General features: G+C 40.8%; 1 protein-coding gene across 1 annotated transcript in view; it reads right to left on the minus strand.

Moving 5' to 3' along the window:
• The window catches only part of LOC129164796 (kelch-like protein 10), a 13,939-nt gene extending 7,889 nt beyond the window's left edge, over nucleotides 1-6,050 (minus strand). The window contains exons 1-2 of the mRNA XM_054746171.2: nucleotides 5,962-6,050; nucleotides 1,295-1,501 (exon numbers count right to left, since the gene is read on the minus strand). Of these exons, the coding sequence (XP_054602146.2) occupies nucleotides 1,295-1,443 (149 nt within the window). The 5' untranslated portion in view covers nucleotides 1,444-1,501; nucleotides 5,962-6,050. The remainder of the gene's footprint in view (nucleotides 1-1,294; nucleotides 1,502-5,961) is intronic.
• Nucleotides 6,051-14,864: the final 8,814 nt, after the last annotated feature.

The raw sequence follows: 14,864 nt of genomic DNA on the forward strand, positions 1-14,864 counted from the left end.
AAAGAAAAGAACAACCAAAGCAAAGAACCAGAAACCCAGAAAGACAAGAACCAAAACCAGTGATAACCCTACCATACATCAGAGGCATAACAGAAAAAATAAGAGCAACAATGAAAAAACACAACATAAACACACCAACAAAACCATACACAACAGTTAGAAACAGACTAGTACACCCAAAAGACAAGATACCAGCTGGACTTAAATGTGGAGTCGTTTACGAAATCCCATGGATACTCAGCAATAAAACATACATAGGAGAAGCCGGACGCCAACTCAACACACGAACAATAGAACATAGAAAGGAGTGCGAGAGAGAAACAAGTTGAAGACACAAGAGCAGCAAAAGAAGAAGCAGAAAGCACAATTAAGAAGTCAGCCGTAACAGATCACTGCACAAGAGAAAACCATGTAATGGACTGGGACAACACAAGGATCATAAACACCGAACAACAGAAATACAAAAGATGGATAAAAGAAGCTATAGAGATAAGGAGACGTGGATGTGGGACCATAAACAGAGACGATGGGTTCTACACATTGGATCGTACATGGGACTGCATCGTCGGAGAGGGGAGAGCGGGCAGCAGAGGGCGACAACGTCCTCTGCTGTCAGCGGATAAATGGAGAAGGAAGTGACGCCACCATCACCGTCAGCTCTGAGGATGTTTTGCAGCTGCAAACGAAACTGTCAGCAAGGTAAAAAAGAAACCTTTCCTGTGTTTTTAAAAAGAACCAAAAGCATGTTGCCGGTTCTCCGTCCAAGTGAGGTGTGTGTGTTGAGCCTGGTGTTTGCTCCTGCGTCAGCTCCACGAGGGGAAGATGCACACACACTGACAGAAGCGTTTTGCTGTCGGACTTCTCCGTCTCCTGGGGAGTGTTGCAAAGCAATTCCCCGCCAGGACAACAGAGAGAGTAGCGCTTTTCTGGGGTATCCTGTCATGCATGCAGTTCAATAAAGTGCATTTACTATTGTGTTTCTATTGTGTTTTTTTGTATTTCAGAGAATTTTTAACACGGACAAATTTGTCTGTCATCCTCCACCTCTTCACGCACTCGCCACCTCTGAACGCACGTTTCTCCTGTTGGTGCTTTATTCAAACAGGAGGTGTGGGTGGTGTAAAACACTTGTAGGGGGATTGCTTTATCAGATTAACTTGTTTATTAAACTGCGTGTGATGCAGTCTTTCCCTTTAATTGATTTACAACTCATGATTCTTAAATAAAACAAAAGATTCTATTTCTTCTTCCACAAATTCACCTGCTTTGTCCTAACATCTGAGGATCAACTCACCGGAAGTACGGTATACAGCAGAGGCAGATCTTGTGGACTTTAAATTCCACATCCTGGACTTGAATGACTGCATCGGTTAACTCCTCGTCCAACCGGAGTTCATTGAACACTGGCATCATCTTGTGCGAAGACTGGCCTTCTCGAGTCATCTTGGTGTGTTACAACTCTCTTGAAAGTCTCTCTAATTGTTGATTCAAGTCTGGGGACCTGAGTGAGAGCAGAATTTGGTTACACCACACTTCCAGAGTAGAAACTCTGCACCTTTGTGATCAACAAAACTACAATTTACATCAACATTTTTTTTTCTGAAACCGCGCTGCTCTGGGTGGCTGCATGTTGGAGTAGCTCTGTTGAATATATGCAGTGTTGGGAGTAACGCCGTTTAAGTATAACGGCATTTATAACGGCGTTCTTTTATAGGTAACGAAATAATCTAATTAATTACTTTTCCCGCTGTTGCAGCGCCGTTACCGTTACCGGGGACGGAAGGTTGTGCGTTACTATGTGCTTGTCGAACGTTGAGCAACAGTGTGAGGCTTTCTGACCGCCACACTTCAGCTGCAGCCAGGGAGAGAGAGGGGTCGGTAACGCACTTACAAACACGATGATGATTGGCCGGGTGGGCGGAGACCCTCACCGTCTCAGTTGCTGCCTGCACATCAAAGCAGTTATGAGAATAACGCCGTTTAAAATAACCGTGTTAATAAAAAAAATATTTCTTTCAGTAACGAGCAATCTAATTAATTACCGTCTTCTTTTACCAAAACGTCGTTTCTGTTACTGATAAGAAAATGCGTGCGTTAAGCAGCGCGGTGTGTTGAAGCTGTCATCAGCTGATCAGGAGCTAAAGAGGCAGATGTTTTCATCCAAGCGCATCACGGCCCGTGAAGAACGAGGAAGACGTGATGAATATCTACGGCTGCAGACCCGCAGATTCGCTGCTGCAGGTGCCCTTCTTAGCGTGACAGCAGGACGTCCCGAAGGTCCGCTCACCTGTTCACCGCTCAGACATCCCGATCTTCTACCTTCCTAGATCATCCAGCTGTAACCTGTCTCTGATCATGTCTTTAGTCCCGCTGTAACACTGATGCATCAGTCTCAGACGTCATGGAGCTCAGGTGTTATTAGAACTACCTGTGTGTGTTTACCACCCAGCTTCAGCTCTTCTGTGGTTGGGTCTGACCCAAGTTAGTAAATGTAAGTCCTCCATCAGGCTTGTGCCTCTTCTAGTTTCATTTTAAAGGATTTTATTTATTTATTTAACCGTTACTAGATTAGCAGCAACAGAAATGCTACTAAAAACACACATTTATGTGAAGCTGGAAAAATTAGAATACTGTGCATAATTACATTTATTTCTGTAATTTAACTAGACTGAGAGACCATTTAAAGGCTCGGGAACCTTTACAGGTGTTTCTATTTGCAATTTTAAATTTTAGCTGATTGGGGTCTTGTTAAATATCACACAGTGACCTTTTAATAGTCTAGATAAGTGTAATGTTCCTGTTAGTAGTTCCTAGTCCTAGTCCTAGTCCTAGTAGTTAGCAGGAAGTCAAACGTAGACATAAGAGGCAGGCCGGTAAAGTTAACAAAATAAAGCATTTCAAAATAAAATTCCGCAATAGTCAAATGTGTTCGTAATCAGACACTGCAGAAAAACCCCACGAACACACACACACATACACACACATCGAACTTGTGTGCGTGTGTGGCCACGTGAAAGGGGGTGTGGTTTTGGGTGTCTTTTCACCGGAGCAAACAGGACAGAGAGGCAGAAAGTCTGAGGCAAGCAGTTAAGATGGATGACTTCAAATTAATTATGGAAGTTGAGAAACACAAGGAGCTGTACGACCCCCGAAAAACATACGTACCCATGTCGGAATAAACTGCTAGGATACAGCTGCAGAATTGGAGCGGGTTCCAAGAGATTAAACTGGCAGAAACAACTCATACCATAGGTTCACACACACACACACACACACACACACACACACACACACACACACACACACACACACACACACACACACACACACACACACGTACAAACATTCAAACTTAGAGGAAAAGAGCTGAGAAAAGGCAGAGAGGAAATGGAGGACACCAAGAGTTTAAAAGAAAAACTACAGCTGAGCCGAGGCGCGCCTCGACTGGGGCGCGTCTGATCTGAACTGAGGAGCGGCGAGCAGCGGCCGAATTTCTTGAGCGATTCGCTTCACGGCACTTCCGCGGCCGGTGTGTCCCAGGCGTCAGGGAGAGGAGGAGATGCGCGCAGCATGAAGAGCGCAAATATTAGATAAAACGTATAATTGCCTGCAGGTCTGGTCTTTGTTGACTGACTTTGTCTGGTAATGACTGACTCTGATTATGAAGCAGAATATTGACTCTGATGAAGAAATTCACTCATCCAGCCGGGAAGATTGACGGCTGCTGCAGCATCAGACAGCTGGTGCTGCACGAGAGGTGTGTGGAGTTTACAAGCTCCAAACGTTGGGTTTGATGTTGGTTTAACCTTCTCTGGGATGTGATGAATGTAGAAATGATGGCAAAACACCACTAACGTGACAGACGTAGCGACAATGTAAAAAAAAAAAAGCCAAAAAGAGGCAGATGCTGATGCGTTAAATATGGAAGTCAAGTGTGCCACATAATCATAAAAAAGTAAAATATAAAATTTAAAAGAGATTTATATATTTATATATAAATTAAAACTTTCCTAATATGATGAAAATTTCTAAATAACGTAAAAATACGAAGGAACATCTGTTGGTCAGGCTGAAAAGTTTGGGAACTACGGCTCTAAGTGATAAGTGAATTTTGTTTCTTATTATATTTTATGTGCAGTTTTTTAGGGCTTTTATGTTTTCTGTAAAGATCGGTACGCTGAAAATCATTTAAAGTTTTGCATAAAGCATGAGGTTTTGGTTAGTAATTGATTGGAAGAATAACAAATGACTGATTTAAATAGTGGAGCGCCTCTGTCAGTGCACCCCAGGGCAGCTGTGGCTACATCGTAGCTTATCACCATCAGTGTGTGAATGTGTGTGAATGGATGAATGATGCACTGTAGTGTAAAGCGCTTTGGAGTCCTTACTCTAAGAGGCGCTATACAAGTGCAGATCATTTATCATTTATAGTGTTGATCAGGCAGAGCTTTGTTGCCAGCGTTCCACTGCATAATGGCTTCAAACACGTATATAAAAGTGTTAGTTTTTACGTAAACTGTAATATAGTGATATAAATTAGGTATTAGAGGGATGAAACAATATACTGTTCAGCCAGGCCCAGTTTATATATTTGGTAGTACCATGGTGCCACCTAGTGGGGAGATGGTGAAATGGAGTGTGTGGCGGAAGAGAGGAGAGAAATAAAGAACGTGTGGACTGAACATGTCGGCGGTTCTCGGTGTCTTCACTGTTATGGATATATTAACAGTTTAGCATCCGTCAAAGTTATTACAGTAAACCATTGGATGAAATTACACAAACTGACTGAGCTCTAGTTAAAGAGCAAGTCACCCCCAAATCAACTGTTTTTCTCTGATAAACTATATAAATGCGTGTCTAATCGTGCTGCAGACACGTGTAGTCAATAGTTTTGCACTTTAGTGCATTTTAGTTAAAATTTAAAATTTCTGCCTGAAACTGTCAGTGTTGTACCGTTGTCAGGTAAAAACTCTTCACTGCATTTGAATTTAAATCTGACATCGCCATTGGCTAAGAGGTATGCTATGATGTAAACTGGTAGATTATGATGTCACAATGTCGTGAGTGTGTGTATTTGTAGTGGCTCCACCCTCTCCGTCTGCTAGGCAACAGCATTTGTTGCATTTTTCAAACATGAAGTGGGAGTGAAGTACGCTTCTTGTAAGGGGTGACTTGCTCTTTAAGGCGCTTGCAAAGGGGGCCTCGCCCGGGGAGTAATTCCATGTAGAACCGCCACTGGTCTCCGTCCACTTCCTCTGCTTCCCGTTCAAAAAACAGCCGTACTATCTGAACTGCCCGGTGGATATTTATCCTTCTCATCATCCTTTATATAAGTCTAATAAAAGCCGACTAAACTGCAATGACAATATATCTGTCCGGATCGCTCCAAAATATGAAGTTTACTGTCAATATCTAATTGTTTGTTGTTACTCCGTTCGCGCCTCTCCTTTCCCCGTGATGCGGCTCGTTTTTGCGCACATCTCGTTACTCGTGCAGCCTTGCTCTCTCTCTCTCAGCTACATAATGATACGTTTTATCAATTGTGAGACTTCCACCAACAGCAAAAGGATCTCATGTTTTTGTGGGGGTTTTATGTTCACAAGCACATTCCCTCTCACGGATTACTAAACAGCCGTTTTGACAAGTTATCAGATTGTCTAAAAATAGGTCGTTTTTTAGTTTAGCATAACTCCGCTTTTACGTTGCCTATTAACACAATTTAAAAACTGGGGTGTAGTTTATAATCTCCTTTTTAAAGCTGAATTGAAGCCGAAACTCAGGGAGGCGAAGTCTTGCTGCTACAGCGTCCCAAATCAGACCTGTTCAAAAGACGCGGATACGCGTCCATGGACCCCAGAGGGTTAAAGCATTATTAAACATATCTCCCATTTTTTGTGTGTAAAGTGTGTTTCTGGTTCAGGCTGACGATAGTTGCCAATCCAAAACATCAGAAGAACTTACCTTGACCCTGTTCCTTCAAGAGAGCAGTGGACACCAGACAAAGCCAGAAGGATGTAGCTAGGTAACCAAATAATAGTTGCTTAGTTCTGTAGAATTATTTTTGTTTACATTCAACTTTGACTTATTTCATTTAAAAATGATACACTGTAAAACCTGATAAGTTAAGCTTACTCAAATGATTTCGGGAAACCGATTGCACAAGTTTTGTAACTCAAACTATTTGAGTTTGTTTAATTATGCGAGTAGAGTCTAATTAATTCAATACAATTATGATAAAGTAACTCAAATGGTTATGTTTATCAACTATTTTATTTAGTATGTCAACTTAAACCTTTAAATATGTGGCACTAAAATGCCGTATATATTTTAACTTATTTAAAATACATTCCTTTCATAATCCGACTGAGTTAAATTAACTTGAATGGTTCTTAGTTGAATAACTAAAGTTACTTAATTCAACTGATGAAACCGATTGCACCAAACCGTATTAGTATTAACACAACAACAAACTCAGACTTTCTCCATTCAGTTTTATTAACTTGAAGTGCAGAAAAAACAGAATGATTACAACTACACATTTTTTCAAATTTGCTAAATGCTTTTTTACACGGTGTGTACATAAAATGTTGCGTGAGAATAATTCCAGTATTTTTATTAACCATCATGACCTGAATTTTAATTAAGAATATCCAGATTTATTGACATGCAACTAACAAAAATGCAAACATAGCTTAACTACAATCAGCCATTATTAACACATACTGTAGGAATACAATATTAAATTTCAACGCTGTTATTGTACAACAGTTTGCTTAAAGATTAGTGTCTCATCAACTGCTGTGGCCAAACCTCAATGGCAAAATGGAAAGACGTAATTTGACAATAAAACATAGTGATTACAAATGCCAATTTGGACTGATCATCAGTTATTTAACCTTGAAACTTGCTGACATGAACCTAAATACAAATATATCATAGAGGAACAATGACAAGTGTTCATGAATATTGTAAGAATGCAATAGATGAAGTCAATATAAACATGTAGTTGACGGTTGGATTGCTGATTGGCTGCACCTGGCGGTAAGGCGTTTCCTGTTTCCTGTTTTCAGTGTTGCACTCCGTGTAGCTGTTTGGTGTTTGGGGCTCGCTAAAGCTGATTTAATTTCTCTGTACTTGGATATCTCTGAGTTATTGTAGCACAAAAGCACGCTAAAACACACATTTTCTGTTGTTCCACCTAGCTTTTAGGGAACCATTTGAGTTTGCACGCAGTTTATTTGGTACTGAACAGTTTGCTTGTCCAGTTTGCTTAGCCTCATCACGGCTATGGCTACTTCTGTCTCTGCTTCTCCGTCTCCTGTCTCTTGCTCTCTGTGTCAGATGTTTAGTTACTCCTCTGCCTCCTTTAGTGATAATGGTACGTGTAATAAATGTAGCATTTTTGTAGCTTTGGAGGCGAGGGTGTCGGAATTGGAGTCCCGGCTCCGCGCTGTTGAAAAACCTGTAAACAGCCGTAGTTACTTAGCTAGCGCGGGGCTAACTAGCTCAGAACAACCCTGTAGCGATCCTCCAGTGGAACCCGAGCAGCCGGGACCTCAGGCCGGCTGGGTGACGGTACGCAGGAAGCATAGAACCCAGCCCATGGGCCACCACCAACCCGTCCACGTTTCTAATAGATTTTCCCCGCTCAGTGACGCACCCACTGATAAGCCGACTCTGATCACTGGCAGCTCCATAGTCAGAAACGTGGCATTAGAGACTCCAGCAACCATAGTTAAATGTTTACCTGGGGCCAGAGTGGGCGACAATAAATCTTATCTGAAACTGCTGGCTAAGGATAAGCGTAAATACAGTAAGATTGTTATTCACTCTGGCGATAACGACACCCGGTTACGCCAATCGGAGGTCACTAAAATTAATGTTGCTTCGGTGTGTAAGTTTGCCAAAACAATGTCGGACTCCGTAATTTTCTCTGGCCCCCTGCCTGATTGGACCAGTGACGACATGTTTAGCCGCATGCTGTCCTTCAACCGCTGGTTGTCTAGGTGGTGTCCTGAAAACAATGTGGGCTACATTGATAATTGGAAAACTTTTTGGGGAAAACCTGGTCTGATGTGGAGAGACGGCATCCATCCCTCTTTGGATGGTGCAGCTCTTCTTTCTAGGAATATGGCCAGTTTTATTAGTCCTCCATGACAACCCAGGGTCCAGACCAGGAAGCAGAGTCGTAGTTTAACCCACCCCTCTGCAGCTTCTGTACTGTTACCCACCCACTACCCCATAGAGACAGTGTCCTGCCCACGGCCAAAACCACACAGATTAAATATCAGGCTTAATAAAGCAAATCATGGAAATCTCATACATATTAGAACAAATTCAACTGAGCAGAAAACTAGAAAAATTAAATGTGGGTTGTTGAACATTAGCAGAGCCGGATTAAATAAATGGACTACACTAGGCAGGCTGCATTTTTAGGCCCCCCCCCTCCATCGATGTTATGTAATGAATTGAAATCTGAAACTTACAAAATTTACTTATAAAAGTTCATTCACATTTTACATAGCCTAGTTTTTGGTTACAAATTGGTTGTTTGTATGCCAAAATAAGTCATGCGTTGTAGGCTGTTGCCTCTGCTGAATCAGAAATTCTGTCAATTTTCTGAGTGTGAACTTATTGTTTTGCTATTTGAACATTAATAAAATTATTTGACAAATAATTAATAAAACCAGCAACACTTACCAAGGAAACCAATTAGCATTCTCTACTCCGGGATAGTCTTCAGCCTTCCAGCATCACAGGGCCTCAATCACAGCAGAAACACGTCTAAAGAAATGTTCCTTGGTTAAGCTTCAGTCTATGTCTCCAGATTTCCTCTGTGATGCAGAAGAATATCCAATATTCTGAGAGGGATAGTTTAGTGCAAAGTACTCATCAGTTTGGTACCACTTTGCAGGATCAGATGGGTAGCTAGTTGTTAATACCCTGTCTGGGTCTAGGGGCTCCTGCTGTAAGACTAGATTGGGCTCACTTCTGGCTGGCTGCTGTTCTTCCAGTTTGTCCTTCTGTGAAGGCGCTGATGTTGACGGCGTTGGCGCTACAGCATCTTCCGCCACATCTTCCACCGCGTCTTCGGGTTGTGTCTCCTCCGGGTCTGACTTGGGCCCGGCCTCTGGCTCTGCTGACTCGAGCATGTTCACAGCTGTCGGACGGCTGCCCGAGCAGCCCGACAGAAACTTCTGTAAAGCCCCCCGCTGTCTCTTCTTTAGTTCCTCTTCATTTAAATATTTTTCTTTTTTACGTTTTGCCGCACCCGAAAGCATCGTGAAAGTTAGCCTACTCAAAAACACCTGCTAGCTTTGTTGTGTCCCGCTCTAACTCTGACCGCTTCTCTGACGTCCTTCATTGGGTGGCGCCTTAACCCTCTGGGGTCCAGGGTGTAATTTGCAGTGAGTTTTCCTTTGTATTTCCAAAATAAAAACCATAACCACTGCCTTATGTGGTATCAATCTTTTCAGCACAACCTGGACTTTATGAATCTATACTTATTTTGTATATTTGGACATAAAGGGGTTGCGTATTAGACCTTAAATCACTCAAAAACATAAAATCTGAATAGGAAAAAAGTTGTTTATTTACTGTGAAACCAACAAACATTTATGACAAATGTTTTTTATCATTTAGACTGGTAATCTAGACTGTACATTTATAAAAAATATGACTAAATATAGCAAATAACTAATTTAAAAAAGTTATTAGCTCTCTGGGATCCAGAGTGTAAATCACCATTTTTGACTCGTCCGTGGACCCCAGAGGTTTAATGTGACGTAGCCAATGAAACGGTCTATGGTTAAGATAAACATTGTCACTATTTTTAGTTAATTAATAAATATTGAAACAAATTGTAGATAGGAGTCCTAGCTACAAATTCTATCATAGGACATGTGTACATTTAATTTTTAATTTATTTATTTATAATTTTGTTCCTCTGTCTGGGCCCCATCCAGCCTATCAGGCCCTAGGCACGTGCCTACTTTGCCTTTGCGTTAATCCGGCTCTGAACATTAGATCCATTTTTTCTAAGACTTTGTTAGTTAATGAGTTGATTTGTGATAATCAGATCTCTTTGCTCTCTCTCACAGGAAGTTGGCTCCCTGGTTTCATCTACGAGCCTTAAAACAAAACTCTAGGAAATTGGAGTGAACATGGCGCTCTACGCACCATGAGGAGGCCTACCTATACTGGAAAAATAGTCTTGTGCTTTATAAAAATAAGCTTCAACAAACTAGAACTGCTTATTTTTCAGCATTAATTGAGGAGAATAAGAATAATCCTAAATTTCTTTTCAGTACAGTTGCTAAACTTACACAGACTCATAGCTCTGAGCCATCTATTCCCTTAGCCCTCAGCAGCAATGACTTCATGGGATTTTTTACAAGTAAAATTAATTCTATTAGAAACAAAATCTTTAGCATCCTCCCTAATGCGATTTCTTCTTCCTCAGTAAGTGAGGCAGCATCAGAGGTGACTGTAGAACCTCATCTGTGCTTGAACCGTTTTGATCCAGTTGAGCTTTCAGAGTTATCAAAAATATTAGCTTCATCTAAACCTTTAACTTGCATTTTGGATCCAATCCCAACCAAATTATTTAAAGATGCATTTCCTTTGGTTACTGCCCCCATTCTAGATATAATCAATCTATCCTTAGTAAATGGGTATGTACCACAAGATTTTAAGGTTGCTGTAATCAAACCTTCACTTAAGAAGCCTTCTCTGGATCCAGATGACCCAATGAATTATAGACCAATATCTAACCTTCCATTTTTATCCAAAGTCCTGGAGAAAATAGTGGCCATCCAAGTATGTCAGCATTTAAACAGTAATGCTCTGTTTGAGGAATTTCAGTCTGGTTTTAGAGAGTATCACAGCACTGAAACTGCATTAGTGAGAGTTACAAATGATATTCTCATGGCCTCAGATAAGAATCTTGTGTCTGTTCTAGTCTTGTTAGATCTCAGTGCTGCCTTTGACACAGTTGATCACAATGTTCTTTTAGAAAGACTTGAACATGTTGTAGGGATCAAAGGAACAGCGTTAGGCTGGTTTAAATCCTACCTGTCTGACAGATTTCATTTTGTAAATGTACATGACAAATCTTCTTCATACTCCAGGGTTACTTGCGGAGTACCACAGGGTTCAGTGCTTGGACCAATTCTTTTTACTATATATATGCTCCCAATTGGTAAAATCATTAGACAGCATGGGATAAACTTCCACTGTTATGCTGACGATACTCAGTTATATTTATCCATTAACCCTGATGAACCTAATCGGTTGGGTAGATTACAGGCTTGTCTTGAGGACATAAAAAATTGGGTGACTCTTAACTTCTTGCTTTTAAATCAAGACAAGACAGAAATTCTCATCTTTGGACCAGAAATCCAGAGAAGGAAATTGCTTAGCCAGTCGCCTGACCTTAATGGCATTACATTAATCTCCAAGAACAAAGCAAGGAACCTTGGTGTTATCTTTGACCAGGACATGTCAAATCCCAGGTTTCACAAGTTTGTCGGATTTCCTTTTTCCACCTTCGGAATATTGCTAAGATTAGAAGCATACTTTCCAGGAGTGATGCTGAAAAACTAGTTCATGCATTTATTACATCAAGACTGGATTACTGTAATTCATTACTCTCAGGAAGTCCACAGAATGTAGTTAAAAGTCTTCAGCTTGTCCAAAATGCTGCAGCTAGAGTTCTGATGAGAATTAAAAAGAGAGATCATATCTCTCCTGTCTTAGCTTCCCTACATTGGCTACCTGTTAAATTCAGAATAGATTTTAAGATCCTTCTTCTCACATATAAAGCTCTTAATAATCAAGGTCCATCATACATCAGTAATCTGATTGTTCCATATGTTCCTAACCGAGCACTTTGCTCTCAGACTGCAGGTCTACTGGTGGTTCCAAGAATATCTAAACTTAGGGTGGGAGGCAGATGTTTTAGTTATCAGGCTCCTCTCCTGTGGAACCTGCTCCCAGCTTTAGTCCGTGAGGCAGACACTTTGTCTACTTTTAAGAATAGGCTTAAAACATTTTTATTTGATAGGGCCTATAGTTAAAATCTGATGTTAGCCTAAATCTGGACAAGTGGGGGATTACAGGGAGGTGGAGTGTACAGTCGGTAAAGACGGCTCTCCCTTGCCCTGCCTCCAACATGCCTACATCTAAATAGGATAGATTATCCAGAGTTAACTCTGTAGTTATGCTGCTATAGGCTTAGACTGCTGGAGGACACACTGACCACTTTTCACACTCTACTGCTTTATTCTACAGTCTGCTCTTTAACTGTACTATTTTGTTCAATTTCAGCTGTTAACTTTTTTTTCTCTCTAAGTGTTTTTCTCCCCAGAAGAAGCTACAACGAAGTTCTGCTGAGCTGTGGTGGCCTCATGGAGGGGGCCATCGACTAGCACACTGCTGCTAACCACTAATACATTCTCTCTCTCCTGATAATAACTTTTTGTTTTCATTGACTTTTGATGTGCTAATACTAGTTTGTCCGTTTAATTATAGATCCACTAGGATAAATACAATAAAGTTTATCTTTCACCAAATACAATATTTACTAAGACATCACAATATAACTATAGACACTTTACTTGTCTGTGTGTGTGTGTGTGTGTGTGTGTGTGTGTGTGTGTGTGTGTGTTTGTGTGTGTTTGTGTGTGTGTGTGTCTGTGTCTTTGTCTGCCTGCTCTGTCTTCTCAATCCCCAGTGAGTCGTGGAGGATGGCTGCTTATACTGAGCCAGGATTCTCTGGAGGTTTCTTCCTGTTAAAAGGGAGTTTTCCTCTCCACTGTCGCTGCATGCTTGCTTAGTAGGAGGATTGCTGTAAAGTCACTGACACTAGTCAGTGACTTGATGCAATTTGCTGGGTTCCTTATTTAGGAAACATTATTTCTGATTGGCTTAATGAACTGTGAATTGGGATGCTTATTATGTGAAGTGCCTTGAGACGACTCTTGTCGTGATTTGGCGCTATATAAATAAACTTGAATTGAATTGAATTGAATGTAAAAAAAATCTTCAAAGATACTTGTGGCCTCCCAGTTTACCTTAAAAGTGTATCACAAAAATGCCAAGTATTTGAAATGTTTATTTATTAGCTTTCTGCATATTGCTGTTTTAGAAGGCTGAGAACATAGACATATAAAACGATTGACTTGAAGCCACCACTTTTTTGTCATTTCAATAGGAAAATTATTGCAATTCCCAAGTATAACATACCTTGCATGTTTTGAAAATTTCTGACGAATCCTCCTCGAGGTAAATCGTCAGGCCAGCCAGCGCTGTTGTTCTTGTTGTGCATATGTCATTCTTGTCCTTAAAGGACAAAAAATATATAAAACATGACAAATGGGACTACCATGCAAAGAGTAGAGTGAAAGAATTTTTAAGTACCTGTTGCTCACATTCCAACAACAGCTGGTCCATGTTTTCACCAACCGGTCCAGTTTTCTTCTTTTTGTAAAGTCCAAGCAGCCGAGGAGCATATTCATCCAGTGCAGCATAAAACACATGTGGTAGATGAAGATTGGTAATCCGGTGAAATTCACAGTAGAGCTGAAGAGAATAAACCAAAAATGATATGAAAAAAAAATACTGTATTCTTTATAAGCAGTAAATTTAATATAGTTGTACTTACCTGCGTCTCATTAAAGAGAGCTGGCCATCTGTCCTTAAGCTCTGATACAGGAAGAGAAGATGTAATGATCTCTTCACGTCTCAGGGAAAAAGTGCGCATCAAGGGTGTCAGTTTGTTTTCAGAATTGTTGGGGACAATAACCATACACTTGAGTGGGGTTTAAAAATTGCTGGGGACAATAAAGTAGGCTAGCACAGGGGTCGGCACCCCGCAGCTCTGGAGCCGCATGCGGCTCCTCCATCCATCTGATGCGGCTCTCTGTGCTTGTAAAATAATGAATGGATATTTAAATAAAATGATTTATATTTTACTGCATTAATTTTACATCTGTATGCCAATTCTAAATGTAAAGATTGTCTGCGTAAACCTGGACAGTTCCAACCCGGTCTTACTGTGAGACCGGGTTGACGCGTCACGCTTGTGCTCGCAGCGTTTTAAAAAGAAACATATGTCAAAAGTGGCACCTGCTCAGTAAAACCACCAACAGGGTGAAAAATACCAAAAATTGTAGGCAGAGATGGGCTACAACTTCTGGATCCACTTTATATAAATCGTTTTATTGATTATCGTCTTATGAAAGATAACTTTGACGTACACGAGCGACCAGGCGCGTTGCAAGCTTTTCAAAAGTGTGGGGGATGTCTGTGCCTAAAATAATTTCATGTTATTCATCTTGTTAGTTTAATTTCCATAATAGCGGAGCAGGTGCGAATTTTAGACGCGTCACGCATGTCTCCATTTTAAACATGTTTAAACTGTTCAGAATACAAATCCAGGCTCTGTCTCGTTAGATCGGTGTAACTAAAGTTTGTACTGAATGAAACTTTACATTAAACCATGTTGAAAAGAAAAGGATCCGATTAAATCGTTTCCCCCTCATTTACAGTCAGAAGTACAGCACAGTGCGCGTGGCTCTGGGGTTAATCAAGTTTAGTTGTTTCTCTTTGCAACAATCTTCACAGGAAGATAAAACAGTTAAATGGCAGGTTACAGATATTTCCATTTGACTGTTTATTTTGACGGATAAACTCAAGGATGTTGGTTGTTTTGAAAGAATTACCCCGACACACACTGATGCACACACAGATGAGCTGACATTTTAATGGTTATGCACATCGCGGAGGTAACTAAATCAAGAAATGATTCCCATCAGAACATCAGAGCTTTATACTGGACACTATGTTCAGCGTGGCTCCGAGTG

Source organism: Nothobranchius furzeri, chromosome 15, assembly GCF_043380555.1.
Source record: "Nothobranchius furzeri strain GRZ-AD chromosome 15, NfurGRZ-RIMD1, whole genome shotgun sequence".
Taxonomy (NCBI): domain Eukaryota; kingdom Metazoa; phylum Chordata; class Actinopteri; order Cyprinodontiformes; family Nothobranchiidae; genus Nothobranchius; species Nothobranchius furzeri.